Source organism: Ochotona princeps, chromosome 12 (genome assembly GCF_030435755.1).
Source record: "Ochotona princeps isolate mOchPri1 chromosome 12, mOchPri1.hap1, whole genome shotgun sequence".
Classification (NCBI taxonomy): Eukaryota; Metazoa; Chordata; class Mammalia; order Lagomorpha; family Ochotonidae; genus Ochotona; species Ochotona princeps.
Window position 1 is genome coordinate 24,833,198 of NC_080843.1, and position 23,268 is coordinate 24,856,465.

Here is a 23,268-nt window from a genome sequence, read left to right on the forward strand (position 1 = left end):
TGTTTAATTCTACCAAATTAAATTGATTTGTTTCCAAAAAAAACCTATTTGTGTAGCATAAGTCACTTTATATGAAATAGTTTCTTAAATGACTTTTGAATAATTTTAAAACATTTACCTACCATGATCATATCTATTCATCACTCCTGTCTCAATATTGATTATTTTCAATAGAAATTTTCACCAAATTCTACTCAAATTAAGCCTTTTATACTGCACTTGAAAAATGCACACATATAGGAAAGGAAGTTTATGAGGAAATAAAAAGCATTGAAAGAAACTAAATAGTACTAAGTTCAGTTAAGTTCTTTTCATTCACCAAAAAATAATTTTCCTAAGCATTGGTGTGTTGTGACTGAAATATTCAGTTCATCTGAGCACACTTAATAGGCTGTTTGCCATGTCCTTTTATTTTACTTTAGGGTTACTGAACTTGCAAGCATCTAACCCGTATACAAAAACCACTGCTGTTAATTCTGCTATGTACCCTTTGGAGGCAACATTTTGAAGATATTTGAATATTTTCCATCTTCAGATGGAAATAGCAAAAGAAGGAAAAACAAGAATTTTTTAAGAAAATAGAGATTTATTATTCAGTTAACAAATATACATTTGCTGTGTTCCAGGGCCATTCTTGACATTACATCATTGAATAATCACACAGACAAAAATACCTATCCTTTCAGACCTTCCATAAAGAAGATAGCATGACGCTAGAAGAAATGAATTTCCTACGTTGTCCAAATTTGTTAACATCCCTTGTTAACAAAATGTAATAACTTGCAGTTCACAAATTCTTCTGAATGATCTGGAACCCTCTTTCAAGTTACTAAATGCTTCCGGCAGGATTTGTGGGTTTCAGCTGATCATACCACTTGAGTACTTCCATTGCATTTCTTCCATCTTCACTTTGAACATGATTTCCACTAAAAATGGGAATAATTTGGATTTGGGGTTTTTTGGTTTTTTTGTGAGGATGAAACATAATGTTAAAGGTTATACTGCTTGAAACTAAGACAGTCTGGCTCTAGTGCCTTAAAGAAAAGCATCAGAGAGCAAGAAGGAGAGATGCTGAGTGAAGGCCGGGATGCTAAAAACAAATGGCATCCCTGTAGAACTGTCTAGTGCTTTGCTTTAGAAAGGAGGGATATTTTTCTTTTCATCCTCTTTCTGTCATTCTCCAGCATCCTTGTGTGTAACAGCCCACAATTCAGACAGATGCTACTCATTCTGAGAATTCCGGCATTTCTCTTGCTAAATACACATGAGTTCTGGGCTCCAACCAGCTAAGTTTACTTAACTGGAATATCACCAATTTATAAGTAATAAGCTACATGAATTACTTCTAGTGAAATATTAACCTTCAGGTATTCATCCATTAAATTTGAATCATCCTGATCCAGTCATCTCTAAGCAGTTGTTTAATAGCCTAAATGCGTTCATTTAAACACTTGAAAATGACATAGTGCATCTACGTGTAAGTTGCTTTCCCCAAGTCAAATTATGTGAGTTTTTCTAGTAAAGCTGAGGTACAGGTATCAGTGATAATTTGCATAGGTATCATATTGAGTCTGTTTTACATGTATGAAAGCACTTTTGAGTGGTGATGGTTGCATAATTGGCAGAAAAATTTTAAGAACAATCTTTCATTTTTTATATAATCTATAAAGTTTGTAGCTATGGTATTGCTGCACTATTTAGTACTAAATTATCAGTAAGTTGAGTCATTAACAAGTTTCACTATGAAATGAACTACACAGGTGACCGAGGAAATATATCAACACCTTCTAGACCAGTCTCTACATCAGGAAAACCAGACCTGTCTTCTAAACACAGCAGATCACTTAAACCTGATGGGCGGATGGGCCGGACAGCTATGGATCCGAAGAAGCCACGGGGCACAGAAGTGTTATCTGCTGGAGAATCTCTCATTTTAAAGTCTGATGCTGCCAAGCTGAAGTCAGATTCCCACAGCAGGTCGCTATCCCCTAATCATAACACCTTACAGACACTGAAATCTGATGGGAGGATGTCTTCTAGCCTTAGAGCTGAATCCCCAGGACCGGGGTCTCGATCGTCATCTCCTAAGCCAAAGACGCTTCCAGCTAATCGGTCTAGCCCCTCCGGTGCAAGTTCCTCACGGTCCTCCTCACCACATGATAAAAATCTACCTCAGAAAAGCTCTGCTTCTGTGAAGACAAAACTTGATCCTCCTCGGGAACGTTCCAAATCTGACTCTTACACACTGGACCCAGATGCCCTCCGCAAGAAGAAAATGCCAATCACAGAACCTTTAAGGGGACGTTCAACATCACCAAAACCAAAATCAGTACCAAAAGACCCGAAAGAATCCCCTGGATCCGAAAACAGAGCTCCCTCTCCCCATGTGGTACAGGAAAACCTGCACAGTGAGGTGGTTGAAGTCTGCACTTCAAGTACTTTAAAAACAAACAGTTTAACAGACAGCACCTGTGAGGAAAGCAGCGCGTTTAAGAGTGTGGATGAAGGCTCCAACAAAGTCCATTTCAGCATAGGGAAGGCACCATTGAAAGATGAGCAAGAAACGAGAGCATCGCCCAAAATAAGTAGAAAATGTGCCAGTAGGCACACCAGGCCCAAAAAAGAAAAATCTAGTTTTCTTTTTAAAGGAGATGGCTCCAAACCTTTGGAGCCAGCCAAACAAGCCATGTCTCCTTCCGTGGCTGAGTGTGCCCGAGCAGTCTTCGCCTCTTTCCTGTGGCATGAAGGCATAGTGCACGATGCAATGGCTTGTTCTTCTTTCCTAAAATTTAATCCTGATCTGTCCAAAGAACATGCTCCTATACGGAGCAGTTTAAACAGCCAACAACCCACAGAGGAAAAGGAAACCAAGTTAAAAAATCGACACTCATTGGAAATATCATCTGCACTGAATATGTTTAATATTGCACCCCATGGACCAGATATATCTAAGATGGGAAGCATCAACAAAAACAAGGTGCTGTCAATGCTGAAGGAGCCACCTCTGCATGAAAAATGTGAGGATGGGAAAACAGAAGCCGCTTTTGAAATGTCAATGCATCATACAATGAAGTCTAAATCTCCTCTTCCTTTGACTTTACAACATTTAGTGGCTTTTTGGGAAGATATCTCTTTGGCAACTATCAAAGCTGCTTCCCAGAATATGATTTTCCCAAGTCCTGGTTCTTGTGCAGTCCTTAAAAAGAAAGAATGTGAGAAAGAGAATAAGAAAGCCAAGAAGGAGAAAAAGAAAAAGGAAAAGACAGAAGTTAGGCCCAGGGGCAATTTGTTTGGAGAGATGGCCCAGCTGGCAGTAGGAGGACCAGAGAAAGATACCATCTGTGAGCTGTGTGGAGAGTCACATCCATATCCAGTGACCTATCACATGAGACAAGCCCACCCAGGTAGACGATATTACTGTGTGTGTGGGTGGTGGTGGTGGGCTGTCAAATCGGCTAGGTTACTTTTACCTACCTGTTCTCTGAATGATTGTGTTGAAATATAGGAAAACTTTTTCCAGAATTTATAACGTCTTACAATATTTTACAATTGCATTATTAATAATGGTTTTAAGAAAAACAGGCGAAGCAATTTTGAATGTTGTGGTCAGGTAATTCAGAGGTGTACCATTTTAATATAACACCTTTTGAAATAGTTATTTTTAAAAATACTTTGTGTTACTCGAAGTATTTCAGGACTAAATACTCAATGTATTACTAAGTTGTTTCAGAAATCATAGTGTGCCCATTTTTGCAAAGTATATATAACATTGGATTTTTTTATTTTAGCGGATGTTTTGTTAAATTGTACTGATTTCCTTGAGCAGTTTCCCTTGGAAATGATAACAGTTGAATATTTTAAGTAAATATAAGGATTCTATAACATTGATATTTCAGTATTAGTCAAATGTAAGTTTTGTTAAATTTTTGCATTCTACATATCAGATCTGAAATAGTTAAGAAGTATGTGGTTATATAGAAAATCTTGTGCTTTTGTTTAGTTACATTAACATATGTAAGTAGATCTACACATAAACTCCCATCATATATTTCTTTTATAGAAATAGACTACCTCTGATATTTTTAGCACTATTTAATTGGTTGCTATTCAATAAAGTGTGTTTTTTTTCTGAAATAGTAGACTGAGAGAAAAGTGTCAGACACTTGCTTGAATAGTTTGCTAATTTTATAAGGTAATTCTGTCATTGATGTTTTAGCAGTAAGACTGAAATGATTAGGGATACTCAGAGTGTTCGGTCTTTATTTTTTTATTTCAAGGCTGTGGCCGGTATGCTGGTGGACAGGGCTACAATAGCATTGGACATTTTTGTGGAGGATGGGCTGGTAATTGTGGTGATGGTGGCATAGGAGGAAGCACTTGGTATCTGGTTTGTGATCGCTGCAGAGAAAAATACCTTCGTGAAAAACAGGCTGCTGCAAGGGAGAAGGTATTGTTTCATCCTGGGCTATTCTGTTAATAATTTGGCTGTACCTTATTTTTAAAAAATAAACTTTCCTTATGATCATATTACTACAGTAGTTAATTCCATGTAGTTGATGTTTAAAATCAGCTTGTATGGCAGAAATATTAATGTCTGTTCTCGGTCAGCTGTTTTCAGTTTTTAAAAAGGAATTATAGCTTGGGACAGGAGCTTGAGACAAAGTAAGACACCCAAGTGTTTGTCATGTAAGTGTTGGTTGTGCGTCTTCACATCCACATCTTTCTCTTCTCCCTTGGTCTCCCTCTTCACTCTTACTCCTTTGTTTTCCTCCTATTCTGTCTTTCCTTCCATGATACATTATTACACTGTAGGACTCATGGAAACCCTAAATCATTCTCATTAAGTCAACATTCAATTGAATAATTTTGCTAAGAACACACAGATTACTTGAGAAATAAGTAGGTGGGGGATTATATTTTGAAATGGGCTGTTTGGTGCAGCAAATACATTACCACCTGTGACATCAGCATCCCATATTGGATGCCTGCGTTGAGTCCTCAGCTTCTGACGCAGCTCTCTGCTCAATATACTTTGGGAGGCCAAAAGTAAAGGATGGCTCAAGTACTCTTGGGTCCCTGCCACCCATGTGGGAAACTTAAATTGAAATCTAAGCTCATGGCTTCAGCCTGGTCCAGCATCAGTTGCTGCAAGTATTTAAGGAGCAAACCAGCAGATAGAAGATCTCTGTCTCTCACTCTCTCTGCATCTTTCAAATGAAATGAAAAAACATAAGCAGATTTGTAAAGCCATTACATTTGCATTTGAATAAGTTTTAAATTTTCTCAAAAGAATGTGTACTATGTATGAAAAGAAATGTAGTTTATGTTCAATATAAAAGAATTTTCAGCTCAGGAGAAGAATGAAAAAATATTTTTGCAAATGACCATCCTTATTTCAAAATAGTTATATAAGTAATTTTTATTAAAAATCCAAAATATTTATCTTAAAGAATTAAAGATGTTAATCTGAAGTAGGATATGATCACCTCTCTTTGCCAGGTGAAACAATCGAGGAGAAAGCCAATGCAGGTCAAGACCCCTCGTGCCTTACCCACGATGGAAGCTCACCAGGTGATTAAAGCCAACGCACTCTTCTTGCTGTCCTTGAGCAGTGCAGCCGAGCCGAGCATTCTCTGTTACCATCCTGCAAAGCCATTCCAGTCCCAGCTGCCCAGCGTCAAAGAAGGCATTTCTGAGGATATTCCTGTGAAAATGCCTTGTCTCTACCTGCAGACATTAGCTAGGTAATAAGACTTGGTTATTTATTCTGTCACCTTTGGTTTAAGAACTACTGTTGATTAATAACATGTGAAGGTAGTTCACTGTTTGCACTGAGTATGTACACCACATAATACATACTGCACAATAAAGAAACTTTGGGAATTTGATTTTAGTTACTTTGACTTGCCTGTAATGGCTTAGTATATACCTCATGATAGTATTAAAAAAAAATAGAAATACATTGTTGGTTTGTGTTATTATTAAAACAAAATGCATCTCAGGAAATAAAACTCTTTAATAAACTACTCAATTTTATAGACCGTTAATAATGAGAAATGCCAAAGTGGAAATTACTCAACTTTTGTGCATTTAAATGAGTGTCAGCTGGATACCAGCATTGCTCTAGATCCTTAAGATACTAAGAAGAATCCTAGCTTCTGTGTGCTTACACACTGATGAGAAAATAGACATGTAGGTGAAGCTTTTAAAAAATCATGTGCATGCATGCTATGCTATTGGATCATGATAGGGTAAATCCCTGTATCTTCCGAAACAAGTCAGGAAAGATTTCCCAAGAGAGTCTAAATCTAGTTTTTGAAGAATCTAGAGTTTTGAAGGTGAAGTATAAATCCATCAAGCAGTTTATGGGTGGAAAGCAGTTCCTGGAAGAGTAACTCAGATGAATGAAGACACAAATGAATGAACATGAACTAATGAGCCAGGTAGTGGGGGTCTCTGTAGCCCTGCTGAATTCGAAATGTACACCAAAGGCAGAGGAAATAGTGGAAGCATTTTTGATGGAGAAGTGCATGGACTAGCTTGAGATAATGTTGTAAACTAATGTGGAGCTGAGTAAAGAGGAGCCTGTTCATCATGTTTTGTTTGCTTGGACTGGGATGATGCAGCCTGTCCTTTTCACGCAGTATTCACTGACCTTCCGTAATATCCTTTCTTATAACAAATGCAGATGTTTTTCTTCAGCTAACAAATGAAGGCCTGTAAATATTAGCTGCTGACCTGGCTTTTCAACCAACAGTTCCCAGTTCAGAAAGTGTTCTCTTTGTGTAGCAGGGCTTTATGATTTGTTTTGTTTCGTTTTTGTTTTTGTTTTATAAATGTAGTATTTGCTATTAGGATAAAATGAATGAGAACCAAATGGGAGTAGAAGACTAAGTGCATTTGAGACCAAGGTGGAACTCATTAGGCATGCCAGATGCACTAGATCTTTGGCTTCTCACAGATCACTCAGTGGGCTTCAGTTTGCACCACTTTGTTGCAGTTTGAAAAGGAAAAATCAAATTGTAAAACATGTATAAAATTATACCATAATAATAGAGTTTTAGTTCTCTGGAGAATGTACAACCCCTCTCCTGATTCATGGAACATTTCATATAATCCAGTATTTTTCGAATTTGACTCTTGCATCTTTATCCAAAAAACAACTGCCTGTATCTCAATAGTTCATGGAAAAGATATCATGAACCAAGATAATAACAAATGAAAACAGAATAGCTTTTAAGAAGTAGCATATTATCACAGGCTGTAGTTTAGGAACCAAGCCCAATACAACATTGAAATATTTTAGGTTAAGCAACTGGATAGTTGATAGGATCATTCGTTAAAGAACTAGAAGATGATAAGTTGCTGAAAGGAAACAAAGCAAGTTCAGCTTCAGATTTGAAACTTTGTAGTACCTGTAGTCTCTATGTGTAAAACTGTCAGACTTTTCTTCTCACCTGCCTACATTTGATTATTTTAATACTTTACCTTTAATTATAAGTTTACATCTGCTGCTTTTCCTTTTACGAAGGAAGTTAAAAATGGAAGTACTTGTATTATCATCATACTTTAAGTTATTGGGTTTGATTTAATGCAGGCATCATCATGAAAATTTTGTGGGTTATCAAGATGACAACCTTTTCCAAGATGAAATGAGATATCTGCGTTCAACATCTGTACCTGCCCCATACATATCAGTAACTCCTGATGCAGCTCCTAATGTGTTTGAAGAGCCAGAGAGCAATATGAAGTCTATGCCACCAAGGTATTTTAGTTCTCTCCTCTCTGTTAAATAGCCAGGGATTGGTGGAAGAAGGACTTTGGACGTGAAAAGAATGCTCTGGAAATTCTTATGTCCTTCCATCTCAGAAAGGACATTGAGTAAGCTCTACTAACTGTTGTAACAGGAAGGAAAATCATACATATGTGAATAAGGTAAGGTCTTTGATGAGAGAGATTTGTTGGAGAGCATCACCAATGAAATAATAAATCACATTGTCTGGTTTCATATTAATTACTACTGTAGTAAGTCAGTCAGGAAAGGTTGCTTTAAGGCAATCCTTCAAGGTTTCATAGGAGAAGTAGCACTGAAAATAAGTCTTTAAGCATCTTGAATTAATACTTACAGTGTCTCTACACTTAAGTATGATAGTGCCAGGGTAAAGAAGTCATTGAACAGAAGCATGCATGTGGAATGCACAGTGTAGACCCTTCAGAAACTTTTGAAAGAAGAATGACATAATGGAAATGAAAAGATACTCTCATGGTGTCAACAAAGAAAGCCAGCACATTTAATCAAAGATTTCAGCTAGGTTCACCAAATTTGCTCATATTGGCAATGGTTACCCAAAAAAGATACAAATAAAGGAGATACTTTACCGGAAAAATCAAAGTGATTTGTTGGCAAACTGTGTGGTGGAAAAGTTTGATAACATGAAGATTTCAGGCGTGACAAACCCGTGAGCATGCTGCAATTGTGGAAGACATTTTCAGAAAGAAGAGAGAACATGCTTAATAAAATATGCTCTTTTGTTAGTATTGTGCTGTTAAAATGATACACTTATGTAAAAACTATTTTAGCAAACATAACATAACTTGTATATTCCAGTGTGTGGTTTTGAATACTTGGTACTTTCCAACCATGCAAATTGCTTAACACTTTTTTAAAGCTGCTCTTGACATTTGCTCCAAGGAGTACAATAGTCTTTAATATCTTTGAATATTGTGAAGTTTCTCTAACAGAGCTAGACTTTAAAAAGAGACATTTTTGAAATGAATCTGGCAAGTATGATTCATCAGGCTATAATTACCTTTCAGTATCAGTATCTGGCAGCATGCACTTTTAGGTTAGAATAATGAAAGTTACATGGGGGAGAGTCCCATCCCAAGCAACCACAGCATTTTAAGAAACTATAAAAATCAAGAAAAATGATTCCATACTCCAATATGTTACCATGAATTGTGAAATAAAAAATGTGGCAAAGAAAAGAAACAACTTTGTGACCTACTTTTACATCATCTGTAATAGCGTACTGAGAAATCAAGTAGCTCCCACAGTCAAGAAAAATAGATTAAGGAGATAATGGAAACACCAGGACAAGTCAAGGTGGAATCCTGATTCCAAGAGATTATAACAATTGAAATAAAGATGTGGAAAACCAATTCAATATAAGAATAACTGGTAACTTTGAAGACAGTACTGTTTATCTGAAGTCATGCTATGAAAGAGTACCCAAAATGTGAAAGTATTAAATCTTCAGATTAAAAAGAAATTTTTACAGCAGATGTCTGTAATAAACATTGTGCGTTATTGAAACTTCAAGAAATAAATGAGAATTTTTCAAGTATATGAGCAAAGAAAACCAACTCATGTTGAAAAAGAAAAATTAGGCTGAATTGAAATGTTTTTATAATAACTGAATTATAACAACAATGAAATATTTCTGCAGCTCCCCTCAAGAAGGAAACCCTACTTTTGGAAGTTTTACTCAGTATCAAATACATTGAAATATAAAAGATCTTGAACATTAGCACACATGCCCATACTGAAGTTAAGAAAAATCAAAAGAGAAAAGAAATTAGCACAAAAATCTGATTATTGAGTTAATCAAAATATCGAACAACTGATGAAACATGTAAAAGAGTGCACAGTCAGGTGGGCGTAGTTGAGTAGGTTGTGCTATCACTTCGGAAACCTACATCCCTTATCAGAGTGCTAATTCAAGGCGCAGCTATTCCTCCTCCGACCTACATTCTTGGTGTGAATCTTGGGAGGCAGCAGATGCTGGCTTTTGTCCTTGTGTCCCCAACCACACTTGAGAGTTCCTAGCCTGACTTTAGCCTAGCTCTAGGCTGTTGTAAATGAACCAGTGAATGGAAAACATCTCTCCCCCTGCCCTTCACTCTTCTCTTCCCTGTACTTCCTCTCTCTCCCTTCCAAGTAGATAAACATATTTAAAAGTGTCAACAGTATGTAGTGAAAATATAATAGTTCCGGAGCACATAAGTATAATATTCACAAAGTCCTGAAGAAACTGAGCCAAGTATTTATATTTGGCCAAATTGAGACATTCTCAAGCATACAATGATTCAGAAAATGTAACACCTCTGAACCATTCCTGAAAAGAAAAAAGAAACTGTTTTGACAAGCTCAAGTTTTAAAAAGTGATAATCCATTGGAGTAGTCAGCTAGCTGAGATTTTTGCTTCCTAGCTAACTCTTGCTGGTTGCTGTCTGACAGCGGTGGTAGGAGCACAACTGGAGAGAAGCCATGAATGCTGGTACACCTACAGTACCCTAGACCCTGGCAGCCCTATCTACTGGAGGGAATTATCCAGCCCATGGTAGCCTGGATTGAGTTAACAGATGTCTTTTCTTCCTGCATTGAGTTTTCTTACGTTGCTTGCATTTTTCACAACCATTATCACTTTTATAAGAACAAGCCATTTTTTAATTTGGTAGAAATCTTTTGAAAGCAGAACAAATATCTGTCATATAGTAACACCATGTGCAAAGTGAATTCATTTACCATACCTTTACATTCCAGTAGTTCTGGATCCAAACAGCCCAAACTGACATCCAGGTACATTTATTTGTGAGCATTTAATTGTTAAGAATATGAATAAGCTAAAAGAGATGGTGAGAAAAGAATATAATCTGTTAGTTTGTTACTTATTAGGAAATGGTTTAGATCTTACTGAGGGACGTAGGATTTCATACCTGGCTTTGAATGATGGAAAGGTGGTAGAAGGGCTTGCAGTACACAAGATGAGTAAAATGTTTCAGTTTGGAATTGAAATGAGTTAGCAGAAAGAACACATGAAAGGATTGGTTTGTAAATTTTACTTAAAGACAAATGATTCATATTTCTCCCTTTTGAAAAGGTGCATTCTTTGATGTTTCTGTAGTAAGTTGAATAGCTGCTCATTTACGTATACTTAGATGAAAATCACTGAGTTATTTAATAGAATGTGAGCCTACAATTAAATTGGTGTCAGAACTTGACGTGTCCCCTCTTGGTGCACTTTGATTTAGCCATGCTCTGAACAGGGCTCAGGGCAGTACTTTCCAAGAATGTGAAACCTATCGATATGTTCAAGTACCACAAGAAAAACAAACTTTCTGTTTTATTCAGTATTAGCATCTGCATGTCCATTTCCTCTCTCTTTGGGGTACTTAAAATTGTACTTCCTGACATGTGAATTCGCCTCGGTGCTTTTGATTCTAGAATGGACTTAAGACAGTTAACATAACTGTTTTTAAACCACAGCTCAAATGTAGTTCTGAAATGAGTCAAAATGTTACTGCATTTTCTGATTTTGAAAGAGACTGTCACGCTGACTTGAGTTTGTTTCTCAGCATGACATATAGGTTCTCATATTTGACCACTCTGTTATAAAATAGGTATGATGACACTTAAGTCTTTTTCTCCAAGTTTTCAGCTGTTAATCTTGTTGTGTCTGCAGTTTGGAAACTAGTCCCATAACTGACACTGATCTTGCAAAGAGAACCGTATTCCAAAGGTCATACTCGGTTGTTGCTTCTGAATATGATAAACAGCATTCCATCTTACCTGCACGAGTTAAAGCCATTCCTAGGAGGCGAGTTAACAGTGGAGACACAGGTATGTGCACGGATCCTACTGCAACAAACTTAAGAAGTTGTTTTATTTGCAGATGTTTTTCCAAATTAACTTTGAAAGAAAAAGGAATGCATTAATTTTTAATTTGTGATAGACATTTCTTTTCTGTTACACAGCCATAAATGTACCATTCTAAATTTTGCTTCTGGTGCTAAAGATGGAGCTTGCTCCAGAATAAATTGGCCTTTAAATTTTACATGTTAAGTATCAGTGCTGCATGTTGCTACCATTATTTCAGCCAGTAAGTTTCAGTGAACTTGCAGTGCCGGTGGCTTACACACTCAGAGTTGTCTTCCCACTCACAGCAGACCGTGTAATGCTTGGAGCACATGGCACCTGAAAAATTATTAAAATGAGGATGGAAGAAGCGCTTAATCAGTATAAAAGTAATATGATCTGGGCCAGTTATTATCAATAAGCCCTGACTTGGTGGGGCGTTTAGCTGCAGGAATAATGAAAGAAATTTAAAATAATAACATGATGAGGAACGTCATTTTATAGACCACATGCTAAAGTTTCATTTGGGCCAAAAATCATGAGCAGATTTAAGTTGATGATCAAAGAACTTCAAGAAAAATATTAAGCATCGCCCTATGATTTATGTACTTTCATTCATCAAATGTTTTTGACCTCTTATTGAGGTATCTCTGTTACAAACCTATTATTTAGAATATGATAACAATGAGATTTTGGGTCCACTTAGGATAGTATAAATCTAAAGGTTTTAGAGCATTTTAAAAAGTGTTAACTCTGAATTCTTCCCTGAATTGAAACTGACCTCTACAATGTGATAGTTCTATGACTGTAGCAAAATAAAATATTTAATCTTTCTTATACCTAATTTCTTCCTCAGTGAAAATTTGAATTACTGTAATTTATGGCATTTGCAACGAAAAAAGAGGAGTACTCTAAAGTGAATAAGCGAATCTTTGCTATCTTCATAATCACAAGCAGTACCTGATGACATTAATTTTCTTTCTTTTTTTTTTGAATTAGAAGTTGGTTCTTCCCTCTTGAGGCATCCATCGCCTGAGCTTTCCCGGCTAATCTCAGCCCACAGCTCTCTTTCTAAAGGAGAACGAAATTTCCAGTGGCCTGTTTTAGCTTTTGTTATACAGCATCATGATCTAGAAGGTCTTGAAATAGCAATGAAACAAGCCTTAAGGAAATCTGCTTGTCGAGTTTTTGCTATGGAGGTATGAATGCAATAATGAAATTACTATTTCATTGATCATGCAAGTTGTATTGATTCTATAAGCATTTTTTTTCTTTTTTTTTTAGTTAATTATTTTGCATTATGTTACAGTTTCATAGGCTCTGGGAATCCCCCCCCCAATTCTATAAGCATTTAATGATGCAACTTTTGTACAAAAATAGATTGTGTTAAATGAAAAGACATAGCTCTTCAGTTATAAATGTATCCAAAATAGCTTACCTATACTTCAAATCTTTAAAAATAGTAGGATTGCTGTATATCACAAACCTTTATACAGTAAGTCATTTTTATTATGAATTTGGTAAATAACTTCATTGATGAGAATGAATGAAATGCAATGAAGTAAATGATATAGATACCTTTAGATGTAAAGCTTGAGAAACAGTCCTTGTGAAACCTAAATGCAAGTTGGAAAAAATTTCTCAAGTAAATTAAGCAAAAATTCCAAATAAAAAATGGTTTGAAACAGAATTTGGAGCTGTGTTTGCTTTTTTGTTGTGTGCTTTCTATGAGCAACAATAAATCTTTGGTTGTTAAAAGCAGCAATACTGGACATGTCCAGTTCAATGAATTTTCAGATCTTCTAGTATATTTCAGATCTTCTAGTATATTATCTTCTAGTATATTTCCTTGAAACACTTAGCCCAAGTGTTTCAGCCCATTTCTAAGTGAGAAAATTTCTCTTTTTTTTGATTATTTTGCTAATTTGATTCACTTAATAATCATTTATTTAGGCTTTCAACTGGCTTCTGTGTAATGTCATCCAAACAACTTCTCTCCATGATATTCTGTGGCATTTTGTGGCATCACTGACCCCTGCTCCAGTGGAGCCAGAGGAAGACGAGGAGGAAGAAAATAAGACAACCAAAGAAAATGCAGAGCAAGTAAGTTTTAGTTTTTCTCATTTTCATATAAGTTAAGTATTATGCAGGCAGATAGTATAGTGATATGCTTGGAGAGATTCACAAATTGTCAAACATGAAAGCAAGAATAACGTTTCAGTACTCTGGGTAAAGAATTAGCTTTGTGTATTTTGTGCAAGTTCTATTTGTAGCAAAAAAGCTACAAATAGATTGTAATACCACTTCTATGAATATCTCCTATCAGGTTTGTATGTGTGAAACAATCGATACACACAAAGTCGATTTTGCAAAGAAGATTGAAGACAACCTAAACAATTATTCTAAAATGAACTAATGGAATAAACTGGTATTTCATTCCCCAGAATGCGGTTCAGATAGATATTGTATGTTACATGTCTAATAAGTAAGTTCTCCTCAGCATGTTTAGAATCTAGGATAGTGTAGTAGAAATTGCCGTTAATTGAGGCTTTAGGTTGACTATGGCAGCCAATGGACATTGGGAGGGTTGCTTCACACTGGGATTTGGCAAAATCAACATCATTTCAGAACCATTCAAATCACTTGATTAGAACCCTCAGAACATGTACTAGAGTAGGACTGGGTTGATTTTGGGTGATGGTTCCCCGTCCCTGGGTGATGGGTCATTTGGGAGGCTAGGTGTGGCTTCCCCATTTTTCTCTCTGCTTCCCACAGAGACAAAAAGAAATGGAGAATTAAGGAACAGTGATTTTACTCACTTTTCCCTGATCATAGATCTTTCCCACCCTGGTCAACACTGTAATAACCATCAAATAAATAAAATAAATTTAATTTAAAAATTGTCAATGGGGTACCTAAGTGGCTGCCTATGGGGAAAGGGAGATTTATTTTTATGATATTCTTTTATACCTTTTGTATGTTTTACTATGATATAAATTCCCTGCTCAAAAACATTCATATTTTACTATGATATAAAACTCCCATCTGAAATGAGAAACCCAGTGTGAAACCTACATCTATGAAATAGATGCTTTATGGCTAAGGAGATATACTTCAGTTGAGCAAGTCTTAGATACTTTAAAATTTATTCCGTGTACAAAATTACTGGACATAATTAAAATGACATCAGTAGTCTCTGAGATCAATAATCTGTGATATAAATTTTACATACTTATTTGAACCAAAAAAGAAGCAATTTCTTCAGATTAGGTGAAAAAAGCTAGGTTACTGCATGAGAGTACTTTGAAAAGTTTATAAGAAATGAAATGAAAAGATAAGTTTAATACAAAAATATTTTTAAATCCATTAATATAAGTGATATTCAAAAAGCTCGTGAAAAATTTGGGTTATGAAAAAATATTAAGCATTAATTTCAAAAATTTTTTTGTGTCAAACTAAACTTATTTCAATTCCCACAAACTTGAAATACCCTTGGAAGTACATACTACAGACTAGGTTTTGGTGATGATACGTACAAGATTCCCCCAAGAAAGGCAGCAGCACAAAGACTGAAATGTGGGTTTGAGTTCTAACAAGGTCAAACGTGATTGGGAACTGTTTTAATGGAAAGAAAGGCATCCTTGTGGTTGAATAGACTGGAATAGTTGAAACAGCTTCTGTCTTTCAGTGGTAATTTTTTCCTAACTGACCAACCACTAGTTTCTGCATAATCTCCAATAATGTTCAAGACCTACTAAAATCAGAAAAAAACCTGAGAGTTTATAAATCAATTATAGCCTTCAGTCATTTTTTTGCCTGTACTTTGTATCTAAGTGGAAATATCTTATTTCTGCTGCCCAAATTAGCTGATAAAAATTTCTATCTTAGAAGGATACCTGTGTGTAGGAATTGCCTCTGTTAGAGATTGGATCCACTTGGGGCCAGAACTCCTGCACTGTGTCAACTGGCCTGGAAATCGCTGCCATCTTTGCCTCCACTTCCACAGTGGTCCCACATCTTCCGCGTGTGTGTGTGTGTGTGTGTCCCTGCCTCCTCCCCCTTGACTGCATGACTTGCTTAGCTCTTGTAGGTGTGTGCCTTTTATGAACCTTGCTTTAAAATGTACCTGCTTTGTGTTCTGTGAAGCTCCAGTTTCAGTTAACCAGTTAATTTTTTATCAGTTTCTTGATGCTATGAAGTCTCCTTTGCTAAAAATTTGTAGCGTTAGTTTTCCATTATAAATTTTAGTTCGTATATAGTAACAATTTGTGGAGGATCAACCCCAGTTTGACTTTCCAAGCTGTGGCCCATATGCCTAAGCAAGTATACCTTAATGCATATACACATGGATTCATTTGGTAGTAGATTTGCGAGAACACCAAAATTAATACCATTTATTGTATTTATTTCTTTGCTGATGGATTTGTAACTATCCCTTTTTCCTTAAAAAATAAGGTAAACATAGCTAATTAATCTTTGTGTATTGCGTATAGGTTAGTCTTGTTATTTATTTTTATAAATTTATAATATAAAGCTTTTACTTATTTAATGGTTTATTTTTATATTTGAAAGGGAGAACAATAGAAAAAGAGACAGAGAGATAGACCAGCTTTCCTTATGATGGTTTACTCCCCAAATGGCCACCTTAGCTGAAGGCAGGAACTAGGAACACCGTCCTGATCTCCCACGTGGGTGGCAGGGCTCAAATACATGACCCATCCCCTATAACCTCCCAGGTTCATGTTACCGGGAAGCTAAATCAGGAGTTGAGTAGCCAGAACTTTAACAAGCAGACTGGTATGAAATGCTGGCATCACAAACATCATCTTAATACACTGTGCCACAATGCTAGCCCCTACATAATTGTTTTTTTAATATACATATTGTTTTTGTGAGGGAAATTTTCTTCCAGCACAGAATCTGAAAATTTTGTTTTCCTTGTCTGTCTCAGGAGAAAGATACTAGAGTCTGTGAACATCCACTGTCAGATATAGTAATTGCAGGTGAAGCCGCTCATCCCCTACCTCATACATTCCACCGTCTACTTCAGACTATCTCCGATCTCATGATGTCTCTCCCCAGTGGCAGCTCATTGCAGCAAATGGCCCTAAGGTAAATTGGTATTGAAGTGTAGCAGATACACTGGATGAAAGATTTTGTGGAGAATAAAAAGTACTGAATTCCCAAAAAACCTCTCTAAATAAGGACAAAGAGTCCTTACGTTTTGTGTCTCCCATTTACTTATGGAAGATTTAGATTGATGAAGTAGTTGGGCTTAACACATCCCTGAAGAATAAGACCAATAGAAGCAAGATTTTTTTTTTTGTTCCTGTTGATATTTTTAAAGTGTAAGATGCACCACACCGTAATGAATAAGTATGAAATTTCCAGATTCATAAATTTGAGTTGGTTCTGTAACATTGATTTTCATATATTTAAAATGTATAAACTTTAGAACGTAACTTGTTCTGAAGGAACTGTCTATTCCTAAAGAACAGAGCAAACAGTACCAATTTTGTACCCAAGGTTTTGAAGTGTTTACTTTTCACTAAAACATTGTCTGGAAATATGAAGTATATAGTAGACTGTTATTGAAGAATACCTTAAAATTTTCTGGAAACTATGTCATACACTGCTTATGTATCACCTTCCTAGATGCTGGAGCCTCAAGTTCAAGCAATCTGATCATCAGTTCCTCCACCAGAGCAATGTCTTCCATCACATTAACAACATTTTGTCAAAATCAGATGATGGAGACAGTGAGGAGAGCTTCAGTATCAGCATACAGTCTGGCTTTGAAGCTATGAGTCAGGTCAGCCTTTTGACTGTCTGATTTTTTGTTCTGTTATTTGTCAATCGTGTATCACAGAGGAATGGTTAACTTACTCATTAACACATTGATTCCCTATTTTTTGCTCTGTTTAATGGAAGGTGTCTGTTTGGGTTTGGATAAATATATATTCATTTGTTTCTTACAGGAATTATGCATAGTAATGTGTTTAAAGGACTTAACCAACATTGTTGACATAAAAACTTCAAGCCGACCTGCCATGATTGGCAGTTTGACAGATGGATCCACAGAAACCTTTTGGGAGTCAGGAGATGAAGACAAAAACAAAACTAAAAATATCACCATAAACTGTGTGAAAGGAATCAATGCCCGCTATGTGTCTGTTCACGTGGACAATTCCAGAGACCTTGGGGTAAGAATAGAAAGCTAATGTATGGCTCATTCACAATTTTTAGGCCTTTAGAAATCATATCCTCTCATTTCTTTATTTTGTTAGAAAATTTTTTCATAAAGATATATTTTCAACAATATAAATACAAACATCAAACATTTCTTTTTATAAATCTTAGTTGCCATACAAAATGGAGAATGGGTAGTAGTTTTGTTTCTGGGTTTCTCTTCTTGCACTCAGCCTGATGTCCTCTAGTTGCATCTGTTTTCCTGCAAATGGGAGAATGCCATTATTTTTTATATTATATACTATTTTATATATATTTATATATATATTATATAATGCTATATACTATTTCATTGTGTATATATATCACGTTTTCTTTGTTCATCTGATACATGCCTTTGTTGATTACATATTTTGGCTACTGTGAACAGTTTTGCTATAAACATGCTGATAGAGGTATGTCTTTGATACAATATGTTCATCCCTTTTGGTAGTGGGATTGCTGGATCATATGACATGTCTGTTTCTAGTTTTTCTTAAGATATTTCAATACCACTTTCCATAGTGGCTGCACCAATTTACATTTCCACCAACAGTATACAAACGTTCCCCTTTCTCCACATCCTCACATCAATATTTGTTACTCTTTTCTGCTTTGGATTTTTGCCACTCTGACAGGGATGAGGTTATCTCTTGTGGTTTTGATTTGTGTTTCTTTGATGTTTAGTGATGTCGCATGTGCTTTTCTCTGAGCTTAGAAAAACGTTGATCACCTGATGGGGCCATTGTATAATACCAATCGGAAGGAAGGGAGGAGCGGAGGGAGGGAGAGGCAGGAAGGGATGGGCCAAGGAAGGAAAAGAAAGAAAGAAAGAAACATAGAAGGAAAAAAAAAGACGACCTACGCTAAGCAAAATACAATGACTTCATGATTTCTACATCTGTGACTTTCCTTCAGCTATTCCCGGGTTGGAAAACTTACCCTTAAACTCTTCCCCCAATCTCTTAAACACAGGAAAGAAATCCCCTCTGGCATGACTCTGCTATAAATTTTCTGTCCCCTTTGCAAGGTTCTTTTTAGTATGACTCTGCTGATACTTCATAGATTTTGACCTATTTTGTTATTAGCTTGAACTTTCTGTTTCTGACTCCCATTTCTCCTGGGAGAAAGTAGTTGCTGGACCAACCTAAGCAATCATGATTTGTGTGCTCCATAGCCTCGGTCTAAGTATTTCAACTAAATTCAGTGCTTTTTGATAAAAGGTAGTAAACAAGGAGAATCTGATTTGCAATCAGAGCCCTGCTTGTTGTCTACAGGAATCTCTAACTCCTGTCCATTGGTACAGATTGAATTCTTCCCTTGGATTTGATAAGATAAAGGGTTATAGTTATTCTAATACTAAAAGCTTGTGGCTTTTCTGCCCCAAGAATTTCAGTTGGTACAAATACCAGAAATTGAAGTCTAATCATCCAAACCATTTTAGGACTCACTGCTCAGAACAAGGTTATATTTAACTTGTGGTGCATTTTCCCTCAGAATAGTGATTAGATTCAACTGAACATTTTTATCTTAAAGGAGATTATCTTAACAGCTTTCATTTTAAGAAAACATGTAAGCTGTTATTTCCTTTTAGGAGTCTGTGTGTAGGTCCTCCTCAAGCCTGTTGTGCTGTTTCTCAGTATGCCTCGTATAGTACCTTACACATGACATTTTCATCAGCCTGTAGTACTCATTGAATAAGTGTTTTCAGGAATAGGTTAGTCAATTGACTGATGTGCTTTTCATGAAATTTATTCAACGCTAAAATTTCTGCCTTAACTACCTACGCAACTTTTTTTTTTTTTCCAGTTTTTGAGAAGGCATTGAACTTCTGGTTAATACTGATGATTTCCATTAATGTTGCTCTCTCTAGTTTGGCAAACGTCTTGAGAATGATCTCATTTATTCTCTTATACCTTTTTTCTAGATACATAAAGTAACCTGGGTATATTTTGACACTCATAAATATTGTTTTATTTTAAGTTACCTTATCGCTTCTCGGCCTTTCGGCTAAGATCAAGTGTATTTTAAGTTACCTTGCTTTCTTTTTCCTTTCTAAAGTAGTGGGAATATAGCAACAAGAGTGCTTGCATGAGTGGCAAGCCAAATGGTTAAAAGGCTTTATGAAGACAGAGAATTGAATGTCAAAGCTTTGAGTTAAGAGAGGGAGTATGAAGCTATAATGAAGCAGCTGGAGAAAGGTTGAAATTTGATACTTACAATGGAGTTTGCAAGAATGGGGAAAGACTACAATTTTAGGAATTGTGGTTAATTGAACGGAAAGTCTGGAGTCAATTAGGAATGACTGTGAAGAGTTGCTGTGGATTGGAAGGTTGTAAGAAATCTCAAGTTCTGAAGCAGAAATATGACATAACTATTTTGAATTGTCTGTTTTAGAACAAAGTTACCTCAATCACCTTCTTAACTGGCAAAGCAGTTGAAGATTTGTGCAGAATAAAGCAGGTAATTGAAATTTTGTCGTTAAATGACTTGTTACCTAGAAAGAAGAATCCTCTTAGCCTCTGTTGGCACACTACCGAAGTACTGGTATGAATAATCCATTGCAAAGCACTAAACTAGCAGATGCTCCATGTGTAGGAACAGTAGCTACCATCCCTGTGCTAGACATTCTACCTGCCACTGTCTTTCTCTAGTCATGAGCCATTATATTATGCGTACAGTCTTCCACCCTCCTCTTCACACAGAGACTTGAGGTGGGTTTAAAATTCATCACAGATCAAATTCACAACACCTTAGTTCACCTACACTTCAGGTTAAAATAGGCTGTGGTCTAGTCTGAAAAACCTGTCATTTACAGCATTGCAGCCATAGCTAGGTTGCAAGTAAATCCAAAATCCAACTCTAGAAACAAGTTAACTAGGTTTGTGCTAGAGTGACACATTCAAAGCTGTTCTTCAATAACCACTTCATCCCACAAAAGTTGACCAGTTTCCCAAATTACTTTGAAAAGTGAATTAGATTTTAACAATAATAAGGTTTGTTAAATATTTTGAGAAAATAATTCTGTTTGATGAAATAGTAATTGCTTATACTTAATACCCCTTTTAGAAAATTGACATTATTAGTTACAATAATTTCAACCTGAATTTCTAAACAATATGTGGTGTGTAAGTATGTTTCCCCAGATCGTTTCTAGTTTACCAAATGCCAAAGGGACAATTTTCATTTTATCAATGAAATAATGTCAAAAGCCTTCTCACAGGATATTGACACTCAAGCCTTGAAAAAAGTTATATTCCCAGTGAATGTCAGTATGAAACTGCAAGTGTGAAATTATATACAATGTAATTTTTATTCAAAACTAGAAACTGCAAGTGTGAAATTACATCCAATGTAATTGTTATTCAAAACTAAAGCATATTATGTAATTACACATTGCAAATAGATATCTATAAGTGGAACTTTAATTCATGACTTCACAAAACAGGACCCCCATTGCTGGTTTTTTATTTGAAACATAGTAGGTGTAAGGTTTGTAATAATTGTTTGTGATGTTGTCACTCATATAACTTGTCCTGGAAAGCCATGGATGATCAAACATGGATATGAATTTTCAACATCATTCACTGAGGATTCATTAACTGGCATTAACCTCAATTTCTTAATCTGCATAATAGCTATTATAAGTAATAATACTTATCTGTGCAAGATTTAAATAAGATGAATCAGTGTGATATAACCTAGTAAACTTTACTCTCTGAACAGTTGTTTCAGCTTGCTGTTATTAATACTAGTTTATGACAGTGATAAAAGTGACACAGCTATATCATCTTCCTGTCGCTTTTCTGTTCAAACAGATTGATCTGGATTCCAGGCATATTGGTTGGGTAACAAGTGAACTTCCTGGAGGTGATAATCACATCATCAAAATTGAATTAAAGGGCCCAGAAAATACATTAAGAGTTCGACAAGTTAAAGTCCTGGGCTGGAAGGATGGTGAGAGCACAAAGATTGCGGGCCAGATTTCAGCCAGCATGGCCCAGCAGAGGAACTGTGAAGCAGAGACACTCCGAGTATTCAGACTCATCACCTCTCAAGTGAGTGTCCTGACAACCTGTCCTAGCATGGCTCACGTTGACATACACGTTTTACAAAGTTAACAAAGTATTTTGTAAAATGTGTTAGAGACTCATGGCTCCAGCTATGATCCTTTTTTGTTTCTCCTAGCCCTAAATACGTGTGGTTTCATGTTGCTTTCATAATCCAGAAAATTAGTGGTGTATATAGCAGGAGTAACAATTCTTATACAATCAGTTCATGAGTCCTGCAGCATTCTTTTTATAAAAAAGGAGATATATTTATTTATTTGAAAGTTAGAGTTACAGGAAATGAGGGAGAAAATAGATCTTTCATCTACTAGTTACTCTTCAAATAGCCTCAACAGGTGGGTCTAGGCCAGGCCAAAGCCAGAGCCACGAGCTTCATCAGAGTCTTCAATGTGCTTGCGGGATCCCAAGACTTGGGCCATCGTCTGCAGCTTTCTCAGGCATAGTAGCAGGGAGCCAATCTGGAAATAGAACAGCCAGGACTCCATCCAGTGCTCATGGGGACGGGGCATCAGCTTTACCTGTGAAGTCACAATACTGACTCCTGACCTGTAGCTTTCACAGAAGTAATCCTTCTCACGAGCCTGTCTTCTTCCTCAGGTTTTTGGAAAGCTCATTTCTGGAGATGCTGAACCTACACCAGAACAAGAGGAAAAGGCACTGTTATCATCACCTGAAGGAGAGGAAAAAGTATACAATGTATTTATTTGTATTCTAAAGTTTAATTTCATTTTTCTCATTTTCATATTTTTGTTTAGTGAAATAATCTTTGCAGTATTACATATTTTAATGGGTACGTGATATTTATTAGTTTATTTATAGGATTGTTTTAAATTATTTGCTTATTTGAAGAGCAAAGTTTTATAGAGAGATGATTCATTCCCCAAATGGTTGTTAACAGCCAGAGCAGGGCAGGCTAAAGCCAAAAGCTAAGAGCTTTGTTGGGGTGTCCCACATGGGTGACATCAACTCAAGCACTGGAGCCATTAACTACTGCTTTAACAGTAACATTAGCAAGGAGCTGGATTGGAAGTCGAGTAGCAAGAACTCAAACTGGCCCCTGTGTTTTAATTTTTTATTTCTAATTCGAAAAAATATGAAGGAACTATCTCAGAGAAATCCACAAATCGTGCATCTAAAATTGCTGGTGTTTTAAGCAACAGTGAAGTTTGTTGTATACCTTTGACTGTATTGAAATGTTGGCATTTATGAAATGAGCGAAGTCCTTGGTTGTACTGTACCCTGTCAGTTGTCTTCTCTTCTGCCCTTCATCTTCTCTTGACAGTTCAGCTCCTGAAACACATCCTCCCCATGAGCATCGTTATGATCTCCCCA

At 36.2% G+C, this 23,268-nt stretch overlaps 1 protein-coding gene across 17 annotated transcripts in view; it reads left to right on the plus strand.

The window, feature by feature from the left end:
- MYCBP2 (MYC binding protein 2) overlaps nucleotides 1-23,268 on the plus strand; it is a 217,510-nt gene that overhangs the window by 168,267 nt on the left and 25,975 nt on the right. For 14 of the 17 annotated variants that reach the window (XM_004577417.4, XM_058670605.1, XM_058670592.1 and 11 more), the window contains 13 exons: nucleotides 1,761-3,404; nucleotides 4,278-4,447; nucleotides 5,500-5,744; nucleotides 7,598-7,765; nucleotides 11,466-11,623; nucleotides 12,638-12,837; nucleotides 13,592-13,741; nucleotides 16,590-16,750; nucleotides 17,294-17,450; nucleotides 17,617-17,841; nucleotides 20,264-20,329; nucleotides 21,685-21,924; nucleotides 22,534-22,632. In XM_004577417.4, coding sequence (XP_004577474.2) covers nucleotides 1,761-3,404; nucleotides 4,278-4,447; nucleotides 5,500-5,744; nucleotides 7,598-7,765; nucleotides 11,466-11,623; nucleotides 12,638-12,837; nucleotides 13,592-13,741; nucleotides 16,590-16,750; nucleotides 17,294-17,450; nucleotides 17,617-17,841; nucleotides 20,264-20,329; nucleotides 21,685-21,924; nucleotides 22,534-22,632 — 3,683 coding nt within the window. The remainder of the gene's footprint in view (nucleotides 1-1,760; nucleotides 3,405-4,277; nucleotides 4,448-5,499; nucleotides 5,745-7,597; nucleotides 7,766-11,465; nucleotides 11,624-12,637; nucleotides 12,838-13,591; nucleotides 13,742-16,589; nucleotides 16,751-17,293; nucleotides 17,451-17,616; nucleotides 17,842-20,263; nucleotides 20,330-21,684; nucleotides 21,925-22,533; nucleotides 22,633-23,268) is intronic. The other 3 variants (XM_058670593.1, XM_058670608.1, XM_058670603.1) reach the window with 1 other exon arrangement.